This window comes from Nicotiana tabacum, chromosome 15 (assembly GCF_000715075.1).
Source record: "Nicotiana tabacum cultivar K326 chromosome 15, ASM71507v2, whole genome shotgun sequence".
Taxonomy (NCBI): domain Eukaryota; kingdom Viridiplantae; phylum Streptophyta; class Magnoliopsida; order Solanales; family Solanaceae; genus Nicotiana; species Nicotiana tabacum.
This window is the reverse complement of record NC_134094.1, coordinates 84,290,161-84,315,723: the sequence shown is the minus strand read 5'-3', so window position 1 is coordinate 84,315,723 and position 25,563 is coordinate 84,290,161. Positions and strand designations below refer to the sequence as shown.

Genomic DNA, 25,563 nt, shown 5'->3' with positions numbered 1-25,563 from the left:
CGCCCCGCAACCGCAAACTCTCAAACCCGTACTGCCCCACAAATATTCAAACCCACCCCGCCCCGCATCCGCACCGCTCTATTGTCATCCCTAACTGCAAACCTTTCTTAATTTTTTAATGAACCAAAAAGTTTCTCAGATAAACTAAATTTGGCAGCCGTAGAGGAAAGCACGTTAACTTGAAATACCCAATAACAACATCTCTCTGTATGCCACACAACTAGTGTCCGAAAAATTAGTACTTGTTGTAAAAATAATTATATTGTGGATGCCCATTTATTACTCAGGAAGATTATCCGTTTGATACTCTATTGAAATTTATCTACAAGAAACTGATGCAGACAGGTTGCAAGCAACTCAATAAAATGATTTGTAGCAGCTTTTTATTAAACATGCAGGTTGCAAGCAGCTCATGCAGACAGCTTACAAGCAGCTCAAGAAAAACCTCACAACTGCTTCCTGAAAAGTTTCGCATTGCTTCATTTCTTCTATAAATAGAAGAGTTTTCAGTTCATTATGTACATCAGTTTGAAATTGAATAATATATCAATCTCTCTCTATACTTGTTTTCGGTTTATTTACTTTACAGTTTTTATTTTATAACATGTTATTAGCACGAATTATGCCATTTTGAGCACTTATTTCGAATTTAAATTTCTATTTCAGTATTCATCTCCGATGTAAGGCGACGCTCTTACGTCCGTGGTTAGATCTTGTTCATTCTGAGTATCATAAAGCAAATTATATCCTTGAGGTTGTGAGTTTTTCTTCTTAATAGTAGTGATGTAGATATCATTCATGTCTGAAGTGGCCAAATTTGTGTAAAGTAATTTGAGCCTTTTGCTTATATTTAGTTTAATATCTTTATCATCAATTAATCGGTTATGTGCTACGTATACAGTACTTATTTTGGTTTTTGTTTTCATCCTAATTATCTTAATAAATGATTACAAAGTGGATAATATTGTTATATTCACTTAAACTCCAACAGAGTTTGCAAGAAATATACAACCATCAGAAGATGTTGTGTTTCGTATATCTCATTGTAACTAAATTTTGTTAACCAACAAAAATTGTATATGCCTATGACTACCAAAAGTGATAATTTAGGCTTGCTATGGTTACAATAAAAATAAGTTATAGAAATTTTTTCTATATTACATACATACCTCGATTTGCTCCTGAAGTAGCAAATATATTAAAAGAGGTCAGACGCCATCACAATTTAATGTGGTTATTGCACGTTCAGATAATTATGTTCCATCTCTTGAAGAAAGAGAACTTTTGATAATATTAATCTATTCCCTGAAGTGAATGTGACAATATTAATAAAGCTCCCGAAGAGCTAACTGTTTGTCTAGAAGACATATGACACAAGTAGTGTATGAATAATATTTGATTGTGGACAATAAATTGAAGGCTCCCGAAGAGCTTATTTGTCATTATTGTTGTCAAAACATATGTTATGATAAACTCGAAGTTTACTAATATAAATGACAATCATACTGAGACTACAAATGATTGAAAAATTAAAAATCTTCGTGTTTTCACAATCATAGGGGGTAAATATATATGTGAGAAGTTACCCGTCTTATTCTTCAGTTTGTACTACATCACGTAGCAGTCACAATAAATCACAAATTTTTACCGAGGCAAAAGTAGCTACAGTAAATTAGAGTTTACTTATACAAAAATAGTCACAGTAAATCAGAAGTTTACTGATATAAAAGTTTATGCCATAGTAAACCAGAAGTTTCCTAAAAGATAGCACATGCCATAATAAACTAGAAGTTTTTATTTGCCACATGGTTTAAGTATGATGAGCTAATTGAGAATTTTGATAAGCATATATTGAAGAACTAGAAAATTCTTCAAGAATTCTGTTGTGTTTCTTGTTCTCATAATAAATTGATTATATCAGCTAAAGGTGGGACTAAGACCCCTGAATTCTTGAATACATAAAAGGTGAATATGAGACCATTCACCTATCATGTGAACCACTTATAAATGCATATATGAGATAGTTATATGTGTGTTTATTGTCAACTTGCAGTTTGGTATTTGAAATTGCTTTTCTCAATTAAGAGCATAATTTTCACATTGTGAAATCAAGACAGTTCATCTTGATAACGCTGGTTTATATCCAAGTTGGTTTAGCATTGAATACCTCCTATTAATGGCTAAATTATTGCTTATGAGAACAAAACTTCATATGTTGGTCTAAGATTTTCTAAACTGCATACAACAACACTTGTATACATCAGACCAATAAATATATGATAAGTCCTCCCCTCACAATTGGTTTAGGATCAGAAATCAAATTTTTTTACTATCTAATAACTTTTGATGCGTGGTATATGATTAATTTCTCTACCACAAAGCACAAAGATAGGATTCCCAAAGAAAATTTGGGATATGTGTTAGTTTTTCTAACATTAAGGGGATGTAATAAGCAGTTGAAAAATATGTTATATGAATTGAATTATCATTAGTGTGATCCTCATTCAGAAGATAATTCAAGTCAAATGCTAGAAGCATTTATTGATCCAAAATAAAATATCATATTTCAGCTGCAAATGCTCCTATTAAAATTAAAGTTCCTGAATGATAGAGATTATTGTACGCATGAAGCGTGGTAGACCAATCGGTTCCAAAGGTAACAACCTTGAAAAGGATATGAGCAAATGATCAAAATGATCATAATAAGGAAGAAATAAGCTCTAGAAGAGCCCACGACATAACATTTCATGAAACTCCAGAAGAAGTTAATGTACCTGGAAATAAAGAAAGTGATGAGATCTAAACAAGTTATGTCGCTTGCGAACCGATATGAAATGACTGTCGATGATATATTTGATACAATATAGTGCACAATATTGTAAAAAATTGTGAGGATCGGACCTGCAGTCCAGACACCTGAAGATGTCATGCCATTTAAATACAAGTCATAACCTATATGACTCATTTGATTAAATTTCTTTAAAAATCCCTGAAGGATTTAAAATGCCTGAAGCATATAGTTCAAAGTCTCGAGAAATGTACTCAATCAGATTACAAAGGTCTTAGTACGGTTTAAAGAAATCGAGGCGCATGTGGTATAATCGCCTCAATGAATATTTGCTGAAAGAATGTTACGTAAGTGATGTTATTTGTCCATGTGTTTTTATAATAAAAATGTCATCAGAATTTGTTATACTTGTTGTTTATGTTGATGACATAAATCTTGTTGGAACTCCAGAAGAGCTTCAAAAAGCAATTGAATATCTTAAGAAAGAATTTGAGACGGGATCTTTATCCTGTAAATTGAACATTTAGCAGACGAGATCTTTATCCATCAATCTGCCTATACAGAAAGGGTCTTAAAACGCTTTTACATGGACAAAGCGCACCTATTGAGTACACCAATGATTGTTCGATCACTTGAAGTGAATAAAGACCCATTCCGACATGTAGAAGAGGATGAGGAACTCCTTGGTCCTGAAATACCCTATCTCAGTGCAATTGATGCACTTATGTATCTTGCTAATGCTACAAGGCCTGACATAGCATTTTTTGTTAATTCACTAGCAAGATATAGCTCTTCTCTTATACGGAGATATTGGAATGAGATTAAGCATATTTTTGCGATATTTAAAGGGAACTCTTGATATGAGTTTGTTTTATGCTAACAAAGGTAGTGCAGATCTTGTTGATTATGCAGATGCAGGTTATTTATCTGATCCCTATAAAAGTTCGATCTCAAATCGGGTACGTGTTTACATGTGGAGGTACTGTCATATCATAGCGCTCCACAAAGCAATCTATTGCTGCTACTTTTTCAAATCATACTGAGATAATAGTTATTCATGAAACAAGTAGGGAATGCGTATGGTTGAGATTAGTGATTCATTTTATTCAAGAAAAATGGTGACATCGATGTGCAACAAATCTGTTTAAGTGACAATCCAACAGATTTGTTCACTAAATCTTTGCCAACCTCAACTTTTGAGAAGATAGTATACAAGATTGGAATGCGGAGACTCAAATATTTGAAATAAGGTTTTTATCAGGGGGAGTGAAATACGTGATGTACTCTTTTTTCCTTATTAAGGTTTTTCCCATGTGATTTTTCTTGTAAGGTTTTTAATGAGGCAGCTAAAAATGTGTATTACTAAATATTTATACTCTTTTTACTTCACTAGGATTTTTTTCACTGAATTTTTTCTAGTAAGGTTTTAACGAGACACAATATCTTTTAATGAACATCAAATGGGGAGTGTTATGGAAATAATTATATTGTGGATGTCCATTTATTACTCCGCTATAGATAATCTTCATGAAGAAGATTATCCGTTTGGTAATCTATTGAAATTTATCTATAAGCAGCTAATGCAGGAAGGTTGCAAACAATTCAATAAAATGATATGCAACAACTTCTTATTAAACAGGAAGGTTGCAAGCAGCTCATGCAGACAGCTTACAAGCAGCTCAAGAAAAGCCTCGCAGCTGCTTCCTTTATTCTATAAATAAAGGAGTTTTCAGTTCATTATGTACATCAACTTGAAATTGAATAATATATCAATCTTTCTCTATACTTGTTTTCGATTTATTTACTTTATAATTTTTATTTTATAACAATACTGTTTTTCTTTTACTTTATTTGAAAACAAAATCAAGGAACATGAATAAATGAGGTTAAATCTCCACTGTAAAACTATATTCACGCCACTATTGCGGCTAGCAAAAATTTGAAACTTTTTTTTTTTTTTTTAATTATGCCTTAACAGAAATAATCTCAATGGTTTAACACGATATATGTTCCTTGTCACGACCCGAAATTCCCTCCTTCGGATCATGATGGCGCCTAACATTTCACTTGCTAGGCAAGCCAATATTAGAATAATATTAACTAATTTTTAAATTATTAATAATCAAGGGGAAAAAAGCGGAAGCAAAGTTTGAAATATAGTAAAATAATCCATAAAAACAACGGTGTCTAAATACCATCCCAGAATTGGTGTCACAAGTGCACGAGCTTTTAGAATAAATACAAATAAAGGTCTGAATAAAATAAAGCTGTCTGGGAATAAGCACACAGCTAAAGTAAAATAGACGGGGACTTCAGAACTGCGGACGCCATGCAGTTATACCTCAAGTCTCCTCTGGTAGCTGAAATCCGAGCAAGTCTATGGTACGCCGCTGGGACCAACTCCAAAATCTGCACAAGAAGTGCAGAGTGTAGTATCAGTACAACCGACCCCATATACTGGTAAGTGCTGAGCCTAACCTCGACGAAGTAGTGACGAGGCTAAGGCGGTTCACTTACATTAACCTGTACGCAATATTAATGACAACAACAAATAATAGAAATAAATCAGGTAATTCATTTATAATAATTGAAGCCAACTCAGGAGTCATAACCAAATTGTCATTTCCATCAATTCTGTTGCAGCGTGCAACCTGCTCTCACAATATATTCACATTCAATTCTGTTGCAGCGTGCAACCCGCTCTCACAATATATTCACATTCAATTTTGTTGCGGCGTGCAACCCGCTCCTCCAATATATTTATTTTAATCAAGTTTGTTGCGGCGTGCAACCCGATCCCCAAATATATATATGTATGTTGACTTTTAAATAAGTCTGTTGCGGCGTGCAATCCGATCCTCCAATATCGACTTTTAATAAGTCTGTTGCGGCGTGCAACCCGATCCTCCAATATGGACTTTTAATAAGTCTGTTGTAGCGTGCAACCCGATCCTCCAATATATTCATTATAATCAATTCTGTTGCAGCGTGCAACCCGCTCCTCCAACATATTCATTTACCAATTCTTATAGAAGAAATTTCCCCAATAAATGCAACAATTAATATAAAATTATAAGATAACAAGCATACAATAATTATAATTTAATTATGAAACAAACAAAGGCAAATAGCAAATTATTATGAAAATCAGAGAGAAAATATGCAGTTTAATATTTAGTATGCTAAATGTCAAATAACAATTGAGGCACATAATTCAAATAGCATGTAATAATTAATGCAAGAATTCAAGAATTAATATTTGACAAAGAATAGGAGAGAAATAATTATTATAATAATTAATTCATGATTTAAAATAATTTATGATTTTTCAAGTAAGCAGGCAAACAATTAATTTGACGACATATAGACACTCGTCACCTCGCCTATACATCGTTCACATGCAATTCACATAACAAATAATTTAAGGGTTCTATTCCCTCAAGTCAAGGTTAACCACGACACTTACCTCGCTTTGTAAATTTCAATCAATTACTTGACCACAACTTTTTCTTTTAAATTTGTCTCCAAAAGCTTCAAATCTATTCACAAACAATTCGATATACTCAATACGAATCATAGGAATTAATTTCATATGAATTTACAAATTTTCCGGATAAAAAACCAAAATTTATTAAAATATTCGGCAGTGGAACCCACGTCTCAAATCCCGAAAAAACTTATGAAATCCGAACACCCATTCCGAGACGAGTCTAACCATATAAAAATTATCCAATTCCGATATCAAATGGACCTTCAAATCTAAATTTCTCGTTTTTGGAAGATTTTAGAAAAATCTGATTTTTCTTCCATTAATTCACGGATTCATGATATAAACAAGTATGGAATCATGAAATATAATCAATATAGGATAAGGAACACTTACCCCAATATTTTCCGTAAAAATCGCCGAAAACTTCGCCTTAACCGAGCTCAAAACAACCAAAATGTGAAAATAATATCGAACTCTTGGATATATACATTGCTCAGGCATTTCCGCACCTGCGGTGCCTGGGCTCGCATCTGCGAAATGGGACTGCCAGGCGAGGCCTCGCATCTGTGGAGGAAAAATGCGCACCTGCGCTACCTTCGCTTTTGCGATTCTTTTGTCTGCTTCTGCGGACGCGCGGGTGCGTGCCGATTTCCGCACCTACGGACTTTTGCCCATCCACGCCCGGGCACATCTGCGATCGAAGGCTCGCTTCTGCGAGCTCGCACCTGCGGTCAAAAATTCGCAGGTGCGATTACAACAGAAGGCAAAATTTCAGATTTTACTTAAGTCCAATTCTTGATCCGATTTCAATCTGTATCACTCCCGGGGTACTCGGGACCCCATACGAATATACCAACAAGTCCAATAACATAATACGGACTTACTCGGGGTCTCGTATCACGTCAAACAACGCTGAAATTACAATTCACACCCCAATTCGAACTTTGAGTTTTAAACTTTTCAATTTGCAATTCGTGCTAAAACATATTAAATGAAACCGGAATGACTTCAAATTTGGCACACAAGTCATAAATGACATATCAGAGCTGTTCAAATTTTCAGAATCAGATTCCGGCTCCGATATCAAAAAATCAACCCCGTGGTCAAACTTGGAAATCTTTAGCATTTAAATTACTAGTTTCCGTTAAATGGTCATAACTTGAGCCAGGGACCTCCAAATTAATTTTCGGGCATACTCTCAAGTCCCAAATCGCGATACGAAACTACCGAAACTGTTAAAATACTGATCCGGATCCGTTTGCTTAAAATATTGACCAAAGTCAACTCAATTGAGTTTTAAGGTTCTGTTTCACATTTTAATCCATTTTTCACATGAAAACTTTCCGAAAAATTTTATAGACTGCGCACGTAAGTCGAGAAATAATAAATGGTGTTCTTCGAGGTCTTAGAATACAGAATTACTTATTAAATTTAAAAATAATATTTTGGGTCATCACACTCCTCATATCAATTGTTGGAACCAAATTACTTTAAAGATGAAATCGTTCATTTTTTACTCAAGAACTATCATGTCAAATCATCGACAATGCGGAAGCGTACCTGAATCCATGAGTGCCACAGAGATTACTAGATCTTTTGGTGTACGGTCTTCCAAACCAAGACGTAAGCCGTTCTACTCTTCAGCGATGAGATGTTAGAAAGAAAAAACATTCGTCTGATTTGGGGACCATAACCCTATTAATAGATGCACAAGTTTATGTATTTCTAATTTAGCTTGTCATCAAATTAGAAACTATATCCGGGTATCTACACATAAAATCCCATACTTTACAAGGTATCTAATAGACCCATTTAACTTTAAAATCTTAGCATATCACTTTTAATTTGGATCAACCTTTTAATGATAGCAACCAACATACAATTATTCTTAATATCATATATGTGCAAGTCCATAAAAAGTTCTAGATTTGTTCATCATTCTTTAAACTTACTACTAGTAATTGACACTTGTTGAAGGAGGAGCCTTGATGTAATGGTAGAAGTTGCCTTCATGTGACCGAGAGGTCACTAGTTCAAGGTGAGAAAACACTCTTTTACAGAAATGAGCTTATTGTACCCCGGAACCCAATGCACTAAGATTCAAGGTGGTCCCGCCCTTTCTCCGGAACCCTTGCATAACAAGAGCTTGGTGCATTGGGATATCTTTTTTGCTAATCATTGACACTTGTTATGGATATTTACTTGAAATTAATTTTTAACAGAACCTGATCTTTATACTGTCTACATAACCTTAAACTCCTTGAGAGAGTAATAATTCCAATAAGAAAATATTAAAGAGATTTTTGTGCAATTGCTGATTCAAAACTGAATGACCATAAATAAGAATGCCAGTATTAATACATTAGAGGATTTTTTTCATGTTCATAAGCAACATGCAAGGCAGCTTAGGAAACTCATTTGAAACAAGATAAAAATGACCAAAAAGTATTTAATGTAGGATAGAGGGAGTAATTCTTTCTTTAGTTTAGATAGTAATTCTGTGAAGATATGCACATCATTGATAAAAAAATCTATGGTCTCTAGCACAAGCACAAACTTAGACTAGAGAGATTTAAAATCTGAAGTATTTAATGTGGATTAGCCGGCTGCTGGACCAGTTCTTATGATCATGTTATAAAGAAGAAGAGCACAAAATTAAACAAATCTTGCTGCAAAGAAATTGATATATTAATTATCATGCGATCTTTTAAATTCTTCAAATGATAATACCAGCAACAATTTTTATTACTTGTAACACATTGATAACACTAGTAGTTTATTATAGGAATAATATATAATTAGCCCTGGGATTGTCTTCATTTATCATATGCACCCTTACACTTTACGGGGTCATATGACCCCCTTATATTTGTTCAAACTGTAATTAATATCACCTTTTGAGCTGATGTGGCACATTTCTGGACTGACCGCATGAAAGCGTTAAAGTATCATATTTTTTTCATTTTTCATTTTTCTCTTTCTTCTTTTTTTATTCTTTTATTCTATCCCTTCTTTTCTTATTTCTTTTCTTCTCCTTTTTTGATATTCTCCTTTCTTCCTGTCAGTGCCTCACCTCAACTCCCCATTAGCCAAACCTTCAATACCAATTAACTTTCAATTGCAACCCATCAATTGATTTTTAATTTTCAAACTCAAGTATTCTGGGTTTAAGAAGAAAAGAAAACAAAGGATCACAAAAGAAAATCAATTTTCGGGCGAGCTTTGACTAACAGATCGATTGCTGGTTTGACCTTTATCTTATCTCCATAATTCTCCAATTAAAACTTTTCCATCCCTCTTCCATCTATTTGCCAAAATACCCCTCTTCAGAAACAGAAATAAAATCGAAAAGAAGACAAATGATTTGACCGGAAAATTTTCCGACTAGACAAATTAACCAGTGGCTTTCATTTGTGTCTCACATTTTGTTTTCTCTTCCAATGGAAAAGTAGGAGGAATAAAGTGATAAAAACTAACCCGCGCGTACCCAGATCGAAGGGAGGAGGAGCACAAACCCTCCTTGTCGGAAAAAATGGTGCCGACTATACCAAGCTTTCTGACCAACTAAAAATTTTCCTCAATCTATAACCTATTTAGACTCTTTTTTCTCCTTAATTCCGTTTAATGTCAAAGCTATCTATCTACAATGAAAAAAAGAAGAATAAAGAAAATGGCGCAGGAAAATGAGATGGGACATCGAGAAGAAAGAGAAAATGAAGAAAAGAATAAGAAAGAGGAAAAGTAGAAAGTAAAAGGAAGAGAAGGAAAAAGAATAAGAAAAGCTAAAATAAAGTAAAATAAAATAAATAGCAATAAAAAGGAAATTATGAAGTTTAAAAAAGGCAATACACAGAAGATGAAGATGTTATTTATTACACTTCTAACAAATTTAAGCGGGTCATAGGACTCCGCAACTCTGCGAAGTGTAAGGGTGCAAATGGTAAAGAGAGACGTCGGCGGATCATTATGTATTATCCCTTTATTATACTAATCAATGATTGAATCTTGTTAACAAAATCTTCATCTACTTAGAATGCCTTGGTATGAACTTCACTTGCTCTGGTAGGATTTGCTCAGCATTTTCAATGCTTATCAAACCTGGATTCTGGCTGCTCAATGCAAGAAGTGCAATAGCATTTCCATATCCCACATTTCTCTGGAAGTGAACAAGTCCCACTGGAAAAACAAACACATCCCCCATATGTATTACTGTTGAGATTAATCGATTCTCAGGGTTGGAGGTGACAAATCCAACATGTAATGAACCTTCAAGGACAACTAGAATTTCAGTGGCTCTAGGATGAATATGTGGAGGGTTAACTCCACCAGGTATATAGTCGATTCGAGCCATTGAGATGCCAAGAGTATTCAGTCCAGGAATTTGAGCTACGTTGACTGAAGTGACCCTAGTACCAGATTGAGTGGTTTTGTTGCCAGGTAGATTCAAACCACCATAATAGAAATCATTGGCTTCTACTAGCACAGGATTCTTGCATGTCAGACCATTTAACCTAACTGATAATTAAGCAGGGATATAAATAGTCAGAGGCGAATCTAGGACGAGTTCTGTTTGTTCAAAGAACACATTATCTTTAGTTCGAAAATATATTTTTATATACAAAAAAAAATTAAAAAATTACCATGTATACATATAATTATATCAGCCGATTACTTATTCTGAACCTATTGACTTTAGAATCTATATTCACCAAAGTACCTTTATATAAGTTACACGCAAAGTTCTTGAGTAAAAGCATGCATCTTTTTTCTAAAGAGTTTAACTTTTGTGCGCTGACAATGCAATTTATTAGCCGGTTAAAATACGCTGTCAATATATATAAGTAATAAAATAACTTCGTAAACCTTCAAAATGTAGAGTTACATATGTTGAAACTCCAGTTTGTACCTGCGCTACTAGTATCAGCGACACAAAAGTCTTGCAAAGGGCTAATCTCTAATGCCAAGCCAGAACAGAATAAGGTGAGAATCAAGCTCATAAATATGATGCGTTTGGCCATTTTTTCAAAAATGCTGCAAAAAATACAAGTTTGGAAGAATAATAAGAGGGAGGAAATTAGAAAAAAAGAAAGGTTTTGACTTTTGAATGATGAGATGTGGTTTATTCAGAGGTTAATCTTTAAATAGAGGAGTTGTAAGATCATGCTTCTTGAATTTACTTGATTAGTCAGGTAAAAGCTTTTTTGGTAATTTATGAAGCTCCCTTTTAGTACACATAATTTCTTGATTAGTTTAGGTGACAACCCCTCTTTGGCTGCACCCAGTGGCCAACTAAGTATCAACTAATTATAGATTATAAGAAAGAGTAAGCAAAATGCTGAAAAATAAATAGAATCAAAGCAAATGCTTGATCTTACAATAGTACAATTGCTAGGAAAAAACTAAAATTACAATCCACACTCAATCAAACAAACAATTGAACAAACAGAATGAACACAAATGACAAATAACAAATCTGAAGCTTCCATATTCATGCTGCTCTAGAACTTTGGTTGGATCTGAGCAACAACGGTGTTATCAACTTGAAAAGCCTTAGCAAGAAGATCAGTTGCAATAGCTGGATCCGATCCGAAAACTGCATTAGCAATGCTTATAACACCAGGATTCTGGCTACTCAATGCTGCAATTGCAACTGCATTTCCCTTTCCAACGTTGCGTTGGTAGTGAACAAGTCCAATAGGAAATACAAACACATCACCTTTTTTAAGTACCTTAGTAATAAGGCGATTTTCGGGGTTTGAGGTTACAAAACCAACTTGAAGAGAACCTTCAAGGACAGTGAGTATCTCAGTAGCTCTAGGATGAGTGTGAGGAGGATTAATTCCCCATGGTGCATAGTCGACGCGAACCAATGAAATACCAAGAGTGTTCAGTCCTGGTACTTGAGCTACATTGACAGGAGTGACTTTAGAGCCAACAGCATTTGTTGTGTTGCCAGCCAAATGCAGCCCGCTGAAGTAAAAATCATTAGCTTCTACAAGTGAAGAATTCTTGCAAACCATGCCATTTATATTCACTGCAATTACAAAAGTATGATTAGCAAAAAGTTTATGTGAAGTAAATAATTTTTGTACTATCACTTTACCAGGTTAAATCTACAACAACAGGTAACTTGAAAAATAGAGTAATAACCTGCTATATGTATGGTCAAATCATATTGATAGTGTTAAAAAAAATTATACTGTCAATATATATAACTTAACCTCTTATAAAAACATGCTTCCTGCTCGTCATTCATTAATGTATACTACTAAACATATAGTATATATTACAAATTCTTGAATACCTGAGCTACCAGAATCTGCGACGCAGAAATCTTGCAATGGACTAGGCTCGAAAGCAGTGACAAGGCAGCAGAAACTCAGAGTTAACAAGCTAAGAAAAGAGAATAATTTGGCCATTTCAAACTCAAAAACTTAAGAATAAAACGAAGCTTGAATTTGGAGTTGAACAAGTCTAAAATTAAGTGTGTTTGATGGGATGAATCAGCTGTGCTTCCAATGTCACCTTCTTATATAGGGACTTGATACATATGAATAATCCATGATTTGGTGAGTATGCCGTAGCCATTAATCTTTTTTGAATAACTAATTAAATGCCGTCCTAGCACATTAATTCTTGTTTTTCTTTTCTATAATCTGGTTTTTGAAGTTTTGTAGTGATATCAATATTCGCAAAAAAAGTGGTCAAGGAGGAGATGTTTTAGTTTGATAACTGGATACAGATGATGGTTGTTGAATATGTTACCTTAAATATTATTGCCGACGGCAACTGGCCAAATGGTAAAGAATTTGATTGTTAATGAGTTTTATTCTGTATGCTCACGACATAGGGATATAAATAAATTAAGGATTTTTATATTTTTTGTTTTACCATGCGATTGGAATTGTATGGGGTAATTGGTTAGCGACAGTCAGACAAATGACGAGATTTCACGTGGAACTAAAGACAAATAAAATGTGAGTCAGCAAATAGCGGGCATCGGATGCAAGCATATGACCGTTGCCGAGCGAGTCCCGAAGGCATCGAATGCGAGAACAAAGATGTGGAAGTAAGACATCGATCGGAAAATACAGCATTTAATGAGCAGTCGTTACAAAGAATCTCTGTATTTATGATCAACCGTTATGCAGCCATCAATTACGATTTTATTCTCATTCAAGGGGAGCTTGATTTGGGGATCTTGTCTCCTTATATAAAGCTATAAATAGGAGAATTAGCATCCATTATATGTACTAAAAAGCTATAAACTGCTCTCATTCTATAGTTGCTCTCTTTATTTTATTCTTAACTTTGCTTTTGCTACTACTATCGGAGAAGCTAAACACTTAGTTGGGCTTGTATTTCTTTTAAAATTATTTTATAATCTCATTTTAGTTCCTATTTATTTCATATTTTGGATCAAACTAATTCATGTGTCTATAAATCACGTTACAAATTCAACTGTACTGCTTTACGGGTAAACAGTTTGGCACCCATCATGGGGCATAGACAATTGTGTAATTGCTTTGATCCATTCATCTGTTACTAACAAATTTTGATTCCTTTTTAGCAAAAGAAAAATCAGATATAGCAACTAACGATGTCAACAATTCTTATAATGTTGGAGCCCACAATGAATGTGAGGATGTGTTCCAACGTGATGATTCAACTAGAGAAATCCGCAATGAAGGAGATGAAACAACTCCAGTCTGCAAAGGTCAAAATCCTCGGCATGTGAGGAGTCTAACTCCTGATGATGCGGATGACGAATACGTTATTGTAACAGTCAAAATCTTGAGAGAGCAACAAAGGGGAATTATGGATCACCTTTCAAGACAAGACCAGGCGATGACAGAATTGAAGTAGGCACTATCGGTTGCTTCCAATAATTCTAAGGAAGGATCTCAGATTCCTCCCAGCACCCCTGTAAATCAAACAAGAACCGGTAACGACGCTCCAAGGAAGGAGTTCGATTTTAACGAGGTAGGAGGTACCAGTAGTGGATCTGGGAACGATAACAACACATACGGCCCTTTCAAAACCAAACTCATGATATTCATGAGGGAAATAAATGAGCGTATGGACTAAAATGTTAAGGAATTCCATGCTCGGATGGATCAGATCCCCGGAGCACCATCGGTTTTAAAGGGACCGGATTCCAAAAAGTACACGCAGTTTCCGTTCAAGCCAAGTGCGGCCCCAGAATTGATTCCGAAAAGGTTTAAAATACTAGATATTCCAAAGTATGATGGAACTTGGAATCAATAGGAACATATCAGGACCTACACTACGGCTATAAAGGAAAATGATTTGGCCCAACACGAGATCGAATTAGTCTTGTTGAAGAAATTTAGAGAAACCCTAATGAAGGGTGCTTAAACTTGGTATTCTCTTTTACCTAAGCACTCCCTTGATTCTTTTGAAATGCTTGCAAATTTTTTTATTACAGCTCATGTTGGAGCAAGAAAGGTTCAAGCAAGAAAGGCGGATATATTCAGAATAGCACAAGGAGAATCCGAACTATTGCGAGAGTTCGTAATCCGACTTCAGAAGGAAAGGATGTTATTTACGGCAGTACTGGATGAGTGGGCAACGGAAGAATTTACAAATGATCTCAACTCGTTGAGCTCCGATGCCTTCAGTAAGCTGAAGAAAAGCTTGCTAGAATTTCAGGCAACCACATGGAAAAATATCCACAATCGCTACGAGTCAAAGATTAGAATAAAGATGATCAACTAGGTTTCTCGGTGTCTTCCAAAAGGGTGCAATCGAGATTGGAATCAGGAAAGATTCAAAGCTGATGTTGATGCAGATCAGAGGTCATTTTCAGCCTTACAAAAAGGTCGATGAGCGAGGAAATAAATGTTTCAGTCATCAGATAGCTTTGCTTAGCAAAACATTGTAAGAAAAAGAAGCGTCTGGGTCCCGAGATTCAACGTATCCCCGATTATCCGACTACAACTTTAACATCAGCTTGGTAGAACTGACGTCGATTTTGAGGAACATAAAGGAAGCTAGGTTCCCCGAACCAGTTCGTTCAGATCCTAACCAAAGGGATCCCAATCTGTGCTGTGATTTTCATGGAACACATGGTCACTGATACGACCCAAGATAGCCAACATGCACTTTGGATGTCAATTGATGGCTACTTTTGCAAATGGAGGCTATGTGTAATTTTTCATCAATTGAAGATTACTTGTAATTGGAGGCTATACTTGTAATAAGTTACTACACTTAGTTCCTTAGAATCAGCTTAAGGGTATTTGGGTATTTTGTAGTCAAATACCCACTCTAGTATAAATAGCCCTTAAGACTTTAATTTTGAAGAGACTAATTTTGATAAATGATGAATATTCTTTTGAAATGTGTTATGGTGGTTTGCCATTGTTGATGACAACTTTATTCAAGGTGTGTTCTTCAAGTGGAATCACACTTTCATTTGAAGGTATTCATATAGTTTAAGTTTACTTTGTTATGTAATTGTTGGGTGATTGATCTTTATCACTTATTTTTTAATTACTACTTTGTTGGGTCTATTCTCAAATTCTATACTTTATCTTTAATTTTTTGTTATCCGTATTTAGATTCGTATCATTTGGTATCAGAGCTTGGATTGATGTTTGTTTCTACATACACTAGCTAAGTATTTTATTTTATTTGAAAATCACAAACAAAAAAAATGAAAATCCAAAAAGAAAAATATGGTGTTCTTTATGTTCTTGAGTTAAATCTTTCATTTATTGGATCTAGATGCATATTGATATTTGAAATTGATTGGTATTTGTTCTCTATGTTGAAATATATCAATTGAAGTTGATTTTAAGTGATTTGGGTGGCTACAAGTGAATTTGAAAAGTTTCTTGTTCTTAAAGTTTATCATGTTCATACGTGGGTTCATGAAAAAAAGGTACCATTTGATTCATTTGAGTTTATGTGATTCATGAATTTTATGTCAAAACTTAAGATGATTTCCAAGTGAAATATAAAATTTGAAGGCATTTGAATGTGATTTGGATCAATTTGAAATTTCAAAATCGAGCCTAAGAAGAAGGAGAAGAAGAAGGAGGAGGAGGAAAAGAAGAAGAAGGAGGAGAAGCAGGAGAGGAGAAGGAGAAGGAGAAGGAGAAGAAGAAGGAGAAGGAGAAGGAGAAGCATAAGGAGAGGGAGAAGCAGGAGAAGAAGGAGAAGAAGAAGAAGAAGAAGAAGGAGAAGAAGTAGGAGAAGAATAAGGAGGAGAAGAAGAGGGAGAAAAAGAAGGAGAATAAGAATAAGGATAAGAAGAAGCAGGAGGAGAAGAATAAGCAGGAGGAGGAGAAGAAGAAGGAGGAGGATAAGGAGGAGGAGAAAAAGACGGAGGAGAAGACGGGGGGAGGAGGGGGTGGGGGGGAGGAGAAGAAGAAGAAGAAGAAGAAGTTGAAAGTCCAGATTCGTGGACCAAAAACATGGAGCCGAAAGCAATTTCGTGGAGCTAGACAGACTTGAGCCACAGTAAAATCTGTCATTTTCGTGGACACGAAATAAATCATGAGCATGAAATTGCATCACCCCAGCTCACCTGTGGCCACGAAAATAAATCGTGGACACAATTTTCTCCGGCTCAATTTTTGAGTTCTTCTTGTATTTTCCTTGATTATTCTTAGCTAGTTAACATTAGTAATTGTTCTACTTGTGTTAATCTAGTTATTTGTGTCTGTATTTTTCATTTCATGCCAACTATTTCGTGCTTTTCTCTTTGATTACATTGTGAATTGTTTGACTCTTGTCCATTTGATTTTATTGTGCCTTTCTTTCATGTCAACATAAACTCCGCTCTGACCTTGAAGTAGAAGGGTTACTTGTTGAATACTCTTGTGGAGTTCGAAAGCAAATTTGAAAAATACCATAGAGCAGTAAAAGGCTTGAGTAGTAAGAATATTTGAGTGAAGGTCTTGAATGCCTACGACATTGAGTGTATACATGAGTGAACTTGAGTGACATCGATATTGAGTGATACATGTGAGGGAGTGACTAGTGAGGTCCTTATTTTATACTAACCACTTTTGTTTCTTAACTATGTCTTCCACATGTACAAGGAGTTACAAGGAAAGTTTGGATGGTTTGGCTAGTGGTTCAAATAGAAGGAGTCCATTTAGTGAACTCACTACTAGTAGGACTTCTCATGGACATTACTATATTGATTATGGGCTAGAGAAGTGTTAGAGCAAATTCATTATAAGTGTTGATGGACATATAGGCTACACTTTACTAGTAAATAGAAGTGATACCAATTTTATTAGTCCTACTTTGGTAGAAAGGTTAAGAATTCATTGTAGAAATAAGGTGTCGCCTGGCTATAAGGATGGAATATGGATTGTTAAAGTGACTCGAATTCTTATTTTCCATGGAGATTATGAAGAATATATGTGGTGTGACGTCTATCCTTTACTTGGATGTCATATAGTATTTGGGGATCCTTGGTTTCATAATAAGGAACTTGAATATTATGAAAGGATGGGAAGCTACTATCTTGGAATGAATGGAAGATGGTATGATTTCATTCTTTTGAGTCAAGAAAGGGAAGCATTGGCTAGAAGGCAAGTCAAGAATGAAGGTTTGGAAGTTGATGAAAATCAAGATGCTTCTAGCATAGCCAAATTGAAACTTGAAGTCAAGAGTCTTTCCAATGACTCAATGGGAACTCTTGGAACCTATTGTACTACTAGTAAAATAAATGAGAGATAAAAGATAGAGAGGAGTAAGGAAAAGAAAAGTGGCAATCCTAGAGAGGAAAAAGGAGAGCATGAACTGCAAAATGAGAGTGGATTATCTCAAGGGGAAATAAAAATAGTGAGAATAAAAATGAAGAGAGTGAAAGGAAAGGAGATGAGATGAGAGAAAAACATGAGAATGTCAATGAGAGTATATTTTATTCTAACTCTAATCTTTCTAATCCTTCTTCCTTTAGTTGTTTGGATTCTTTTTTAGGCAGTTATGAAGATGAGTCAATTGAAGAGATAACACGGGAAAAGCTTCATGACTTGGCAATGCAAAAGAATTTGAAGTTTCTTCATCAAGTAAGTAAGTGAGTTTAATTTTGGAAGGCCAAGGTAAAGAAGTTTCTATAGTTGCTTATCGAGGTAAAATGGCTAATCCTAACTCTCTGGTTACTTCAAATGACCTTGTTGGTGACTTGATTATGAGCGATAGTCTAACTACTTATGATATTGATGATTCTTTACTTTGTGTTGACGTGCAAAAGGAAGGTTGTGTCCATACATGCATACACTAGTTGCATATGATTTTGGAGCTAAAATTGTTATTGATTGTGAACTTGAAAATCTTCAAACTAGTATTGTGCCATTGGTTGGAAATCATGATTTTGAAGGTGTTCCCTTGAATGTTTTCCATGAAAATGAATTTATTTCTTCTTTAGCTACAAGAAATACTTTTGTGAATGAAAATTTGAGAGAGGATGAAAGTCACTTGGCTAGTGAGTTTTATTGTTGGAATTCTTCTTCTTGTGAAGTTATGTATTCATCATATAGTCAAACTAGTGAGGACATGAGTATTTGTAAAAGTGAATTCATGAGCTTTGTGGATCCATCTTTGGATAATTGTTCTAGTTTGTAAGTAAGTCAAGAACCTTGTGTGTTTGAGAGTGAACTTGAATCGTTCAAGTTTGATGTAAATGATTCTTACTTGTATCTCCTTGATGCTCTTGTGAAAGATGAAATTGAGAAAGGTGGTCTTTGCCTTAAAAATGAGAAATAATTTCTTGTTTGATGCCCATGATCTTAACAAAAATGGTACTTGTTTAAATAACCTAACTCCTTTTTTTATTGTGAAGGATATCAATGGACAGTTTACTTGTTCCTTTGAAGAGAAAAATTCTAACGAGGAGTTAACTTGTTCTTTTGAAATAGAAAGTCCTAATGCTATTCCTAATAATGAAGAAGTTTTTGATAAAAAGACGAGTGAGCTAATTGATGCTAGCTTTAGTTTTAATTTCTCTATTTTCTCTACTTTAAGCTTTGAGGATACAATTTGGTCAAGCTTTATAAATGCTTCGAGGATGTAATGAAAGAATGATCAATTTGAAGCTTGTAATAAGTTCTTTGATTTTAACTGTGATAAATCTTCTTATGGAAACTTCATTAATGTCTTGAACTTCATTACGAAGGATTATCAATTGGGGAACCATAAGAGCTCTACCATTTGGGCCAACAAAAGGTTTTGAAATTTAAATACTTATCCAAGGCCATAATGATATGTTTGATTGGTTAGTACTTATTTTTGGGCTTTTTAGAACCATGAAGGTAATTAACTTTTCTCTTGACTTGAGTAGTAGTAACTTTGTAGTACTTGACCATGATTTGGTGATGTTGATATTATATTCAAGCCGTGAGTTGCCAAGTCGACAACTTAGAGATAATTTGGGAACAATATTTGTATTTGATCTCGGTGATTCCCTCTATGATTGTAGTTTGTGTTTGAGCCAAGTGACTATTATTTTGTTGGGAAATATGTTCTTTGTTGATCTTAAGTATGCTTGGTTATACTTGAAGAGTGTTCGCTTTGATGCATGTGGTAGAGCTCTTTGGATTAAAATGGTGCATGAGCCTTATCGTGAATTGTCTTTACCATGCACAATTGTTTGTAAGTTTGAAATGCTTGATGTTTTGTTTTTTGTTGCTAAAAGGTCTTTATGAAAACTTAAACTTGATTATTTTGACTCTTGGCATAAAGTGACTGTGAATGATAAGAGACTTGGTAGATCTAATATGCTCTATACATGTGGTATGGGTCTATGTTTGGACTACCAAATTAATTTTCCTTATTTGTTTAGTTCATAAGAGTCATACTTTGTACTTACTTAGGAGATTTTATGACTCCATGTGATTATATTTTGTACATAATTTTTAGAGGAGTCTTTGTGCCTATTTAGAAGAATTGAGTCAAAATAATGACTTTCTTGTTTTCTCATTACCGTGCATATATTTGTCTCCTGATGAGTTTATACTTATCCTCATTCCTTTCCACATTCTGCAAGGTTCGAATTCGAAGACGAATTCTTTTTAAGAAGGGGTAAATGATACGAATCTAAATGTGAAAGACAAGAAATTAAAGATAAAGGATAGAATTTGAGAATAGACCTAACAAAGTAGTAATTGAAAAATAATTGATAAAGATCAATCACCCAACAATTACATAACAAAGTGAACCTCAACTATAGGAATACCTTCAAGTAGAAGTGTGATTCCACTTGAAGAACACACCTTGAATAAAGTTGTCATCAACAATAACAAACCACCATAACATCTCTCAAAAGAGTATTCATCATTCATCAAAATTAGTCTCCTCAAAATTAAAGCCTTAAGGGCTATTTATACTAGCTTGGGTATTTGACTACAAATTACCCAAATACCCCTAAGCTTATTCTAAGGAACTAAGTGTAGTCACTTATTACAAGTATATCCTCTAATTATATGTAATCTTCAATTGATGGCAAATTACACACATAGCCTCCAATTGTAAAAATAGCCATCAATTGATATCCAAAGCGCATGTTGGCTATCTTGGATCGTATTAGTCACAGAACTAGGGACTGTCGGCAACTTCATGAAGAAGTGGCAACATTGTTGAAGAACGGTCATTTCTGAGAATTTCTAAGTGATCGGGCCCAAAATAATTATGGGAAAAATAGAGATGTTGTTGAACCATCAAAACCGGATGCATGGTCACCTCGCATGACGATCAACATAACCTTTTGTGGTGACGAAGTAAAAGGGGTTACATTTTTGGCAACAAAAAATACAAAGATATTAATAACTCATGGAAAGAGGGTTCGTGAAGTTTTAAAAGACGACATCACTTTTACAGAAGAAGATGCTGATGAACTTATTCTACCGCACAACGATGCTCTGGTAATATCCCTTAATATTTTAGATTTTAAAATTAAATGTGTGTTGTTTGATCCAGGTAGTTCAGTCAATATCATACAATAGAGAGTTTTGAAACAAGCACAGTTAACCAAAAACATAGTTCTGACAAAAAAACTCTTAGTTTCAATTTGACAAGTGTTACAACCCGGGAAGAGATTTTGCTGCCCATACATTCCAAAGGTGTAATTAAGACCACTATGTTCGAAGTGGTAAATGGTGACATGGGATACAACGTGATCCTTGGAAGGCGTTAGATACATGAAATGGAGGTTGTGCCATCAACATATCACCAACTGCTAAAATTTCCCACATCGAAAGGGATAAAGCAGATTAGAAGAGATCAACCAGCTGTAAGATAGATGAATGCAGTTAGCTTGTCCAGTATTAAGGGGAAAGCAACAAGCAAATAGCAACTACAGGAGTCGATGCCCTCTTCCACCCCGGTTGAAGATAATGGAGAAGAGGAGTCATCAGATATTTATCAGGTAACGATATCTTTTCAGGTACCGGAGGAAACGGATGCGACCAAATCAACTGCTGAAGAGCTCGAATAGGTGGCCTTGTTCACGGAGTTCTTAGAATGGAAATTCCATTTAGGAACAGGTTTGAGTCCCGAACTCAGGTTAAAAATTATTGATTTTCTAAAAGCTAAGGTTGATTGCTTTCTATGGTCACATTCAGATATGACAGGTATTCCATTGGAAGTGGCTGTCTACAAGCTGAGTTTGGATCCTAACTTCCCTCCGGTAAGGCAGAATAAATGACCAATAGCAGAGGTCAGAAACAAGTTTGCCAAGGAGGAGGTAACCCGTTTGCTGAATATAGGTTCAATTCAAGAGTAAATTACACCGATTGGATAGCTAACGTAGTGGTAGTACCTAAAATAAATAAATTTAGAGTGTATTTAGATTATAAAGATTTGAATAAGGCATGCCCCAAAGACTCTTTCTCGTTGCGAAACATGGATCAAATGATTGATGCTACGACCAAGAACGAGTTAATGAGTTTTTTTTATGCATATTCTGGGTATAATCAAATTAGAATTCACCCGAAATATCAAGAAAAGACTTCATTTATTACAAATTTTAGCACATACTATTATAATGTGATGCCTTTCGGGCTTAAGAATGCCAGAGCCACTTACCAGAGGCTTGTTAATAAAATATTTTAACAACAAATTGGTAAGAAAATAGAGATTTATGTTGACGACATTTGGTTAAGTATTTGAATGCGGTGATCATTTGAATCATCTCCAAGAAACATTTGACATTCTAAGAAAATATAACATGAAGCTCAACCTGGAGAAATGTGCTTTTGGAGTTGGTTCCGGTAAGTTCTTGGGATTTCTGGTCTCTCAAAGAGGAACTGAAGAAAACCCCGATAGATCAAAGCCATCGAGAATATCCCGTACCAATTGAAAAGTGGAAAAGAAGTACAGAGGTTGACCGGTAGGCTGGCGGCCTTAAGTAGGTTTATGTTGAGGTCTTCGGAGAAATGCCATCATTTCTTTTCGCTTCTGAAAAAGAAGAATGTTTTTGTGTGGACTCCGGAATGCCAGCAAGCATTGAAAGACCTTAAAAGGTACTTGTCTAGCCCTCATTTGTTGTCAAATCCACAAAAGGAGAACAATTGTTAATCTACTCGGCGGTTTCGAAAGTAGCAGTAAGTTCTGTTTTGGTCCGAGAGGAAGAAGGTACGCAATTTCCTGTGTATGATGTTAGTAAAGTTTTATTAGTAGTGGATACACATTATCCGCACCTTGAAAAATTAGCCTTAGCTCTCGTAGTCGCCTCTCAAAAGCTAAGTTCTTATTTTCAATGTCATCCAATAGTCGTGTGACAACTTTTTCATTGAGGAATGTCCTCCATAAGCCTGAGTTATCGGGTCATTTGACTAAATGGGCAGTCGAAGTTAGTGAATTTAACATTGAATACAAGCCCATGACTGCGGTCAAGTCACAAGTTTAGTCTAGGATTAATGCCTTTAGCTGTTAAAGAGGTAGTGTTGGTATTGGGGACGATATCAAGTGTTTGGACCTTGTTTACAAATGGAGCTTCTAACGTAAAATGGTTCGGTCTCGGGATAGTATTAATCAATCCCTTGGGAGAAACTCTGAGACATGCCATTATAATTGTGCCATTAACTAACAATGAAGCCGAGTACAAGGCTTTGGTTGCAGGATTTGAATTAGCTCGGGGACTAGGCTCCGAGGTGATCGAAATAAAATGTGACTCCCAACTGGTAGTGAACCGGGTGTACGGAATTTTCGATACCAAGGAGGAACGCATGAAACAATACTCTGAGTAAGGTCCAAGTATAGCTTTTCCGGTTTGGAGAATGGTCGATTATACACATTCTGAAGGAAGAAAACGTGGAGGCAGATGAATTGGCCAATTTGGGGTCATCTATGGAAATGGAAGGAATTGATTCCGGTGCGGTCGTTCAATTGCTGTATTTGGTTGTGGGTGTGGATGGATATTGTGAAGTTAACTCAACTAATCTAATTTGATATTGGAGAAATGATTTTATAGATTATTTAAGAAACGACAAATTGCTTGAAGATCCAAAAGTATCCTCGGCACTACGAATTAAAGCAACTCATTATTGTCTTGTTGACAGTCAACTGTGCAGGAGGTCATTTCAAGGTCCATTGACTCGGTATGTAGGGACATCAGAGGCTGATTACGTGATGAGGGAAGTTCACGATAGTATGCGGGAACCAGTCGGTGCAGAATCATTGGTTCTCAAATTAATAAACGTTGGCTACTATTGCCCCCGTATGGAGCAAGACGCAAAGGGTTTTATTCAAAAAATACCACAAATGTCAGCGTCATGCACAATTAATACATCAATCAGCGAAACTTTTGTATTCGACGACGTCACCATGGCCATTTATGAAATGGGGGACAGACATAGTCGGTCCCTTACCACAAGGACCTGGTAAGGTAAAATATTCTTTTGGTTTTAACTGACTATTTTACTAAATGGATTGAAGCAGGTGCTTACCAATAGACCGGAGAACGAGAAGTGATTGATTTTATATGAGATCACATCACCTGTCGGTTTGGAATACCAAAAGAAATCGCTTGTGATAATGGGCCATAATTTATAGGTTCCAAAGTCACACAGATTTTGGAGGGAATGAAGTCAAACGAATCACATCTTCACAATACCACCCGAGTGCTAATGGACAAGCAATCAACGGACAAGATAATAATTTTAAACCATAAAAAGAAGTTAGAAGATGCTAAAGGCAAGTGGCTCGATGAGTTACCGGGTGTGTTGTGGGCATATCGAACAACGGTGAAATTGAGCATGGGTGAAACACATTTTTTACTTGTATACGGTGCAGAAGCTTTGATCCCGGTGGTAGTTTGGGAACCGAACCTAAGGTATTCCCGAGCAAACAAGGAGATAAATAATGAAGCATTTCTGATTAAACTAGATTTACTGGAATAGCATCGAAATCTAGCATATGTAAGGACGGTGGCACAAAAGCAAAGATTGGAAAGATATTACAACCGCAGAGCAAATCTTCGATATTTCAAAGTTAGGGATTTGGTTTTGAGAAAGGTAACTCAAAGTACTTGGGAAATTAATGCCGGGAAGTTGGGACCAACGTGGAAAGGACCTTACCGTATTTCTGCTATAACTGAAAGGCTCATATCAATTGGAGAATCAAGACGGAGTTAAATTGCCAAGCAATTGGAACGCGACACACCTCAAAAGGTATTACTGCTGAAGATCTTTGCTGATACTGAAAGTATGTGCTGCACTTTTTTTTTCTTTGTCCAGTTTTTGTCCCAATTGGATTTTTCTGGCAAGGTTTTTAATGAGGGAACAATGTAAAGCATACTACGAAGAAAGGGTCATCGGCCAAAATAAGACTTTCAGTGTTCGGATTCTCATACTTAACATCCAAATACTGGGGGGGGGGGGAACTATTACATATCAAGGCACTAAAAGTGTCACGAAGACTGGTGACTGTTAGAACGGGGCCTATATCTTGTCAGGACCGGGGACTGTATGATCATCCCCTTATAAATAAGTTGTATAAGTTAGCCACATGTATTGACTGCTTTATTTACTTAAGTAAATGACTGTTTATGTAAATATACTATTAAAGATGGAAGGAATAAATCAAAGCCCTTTTGTTTTTATCTTATTTCTTGTCCAAATGATATGTTAAATTATTTTCCATTTGAAAGTTAGTTAAAACTTCGAATGCTTGTGCCGGAAAGAACATGAGACGTCCTCTTCAAGAGCACCGTAAACATAATAGCCCTCTTTTATGAAACCTTCATAGTCAAAGGATAGATTCCGAAAATGTGAATGCCCGGGATAAAAAGCTATCGGATGTGAAT

The 25,563-nt window shown here is 35.5% G+C and overlaps 2 protein-coding genes across 2 annotated transcripts; both read right to left on the bottom strand.

The window, feature by feature from the left end:
* Positions 1-10,177: 10,177 nt before the first annotated feature.
* On the bottom strand, positions 10,178-11,370 carry LOC107771566 (putative germin-like protein 2-3). Its single transcript, XM_016590969.2, has 2 exons — positions 11,185-11,370; positions 10,178-10,793 (listed from the first exon to the last, which is right to left on the bottom strand). The coding sequence occupies exons 1-2, from the start codon at positions 11,294-11,296 to the stop codon at positions 10,303-10,305; spliced, it is 603 nt and encodes a 200-aa protein (XP_016446455.1). The 5' UTR covers positions 11,297-11,370; the 3' UTR covers positions 10,178-10,302.
* A 197-nt stretch (positions 11,371-11,567) lies between these two features.
* On the bottom strand, positions 11,568-12,770 carry LOC107771565 (putative germin-like protein 2-3). Its single transcript, XM_016590968.2, has 2 exons — positions 12,583-12,770; positions 11,568-12,312 (listed from the first exon to the last, which is right to left on the bottom strand). Exons 1-2 carry the CDS (start codon positions 12,695-12,697, stop codon positions 11,777-11,779), a joined length of 651 nt encoding a protein of 216 aa, XP_016446454.1. The 5' UTR covers positions 12,698-12,770; the 3' UTR covers positions 11,568-11,776.
* Between the last annotated feature and the right edge of the window lie 12,793 nt (positions 12,771-25,563).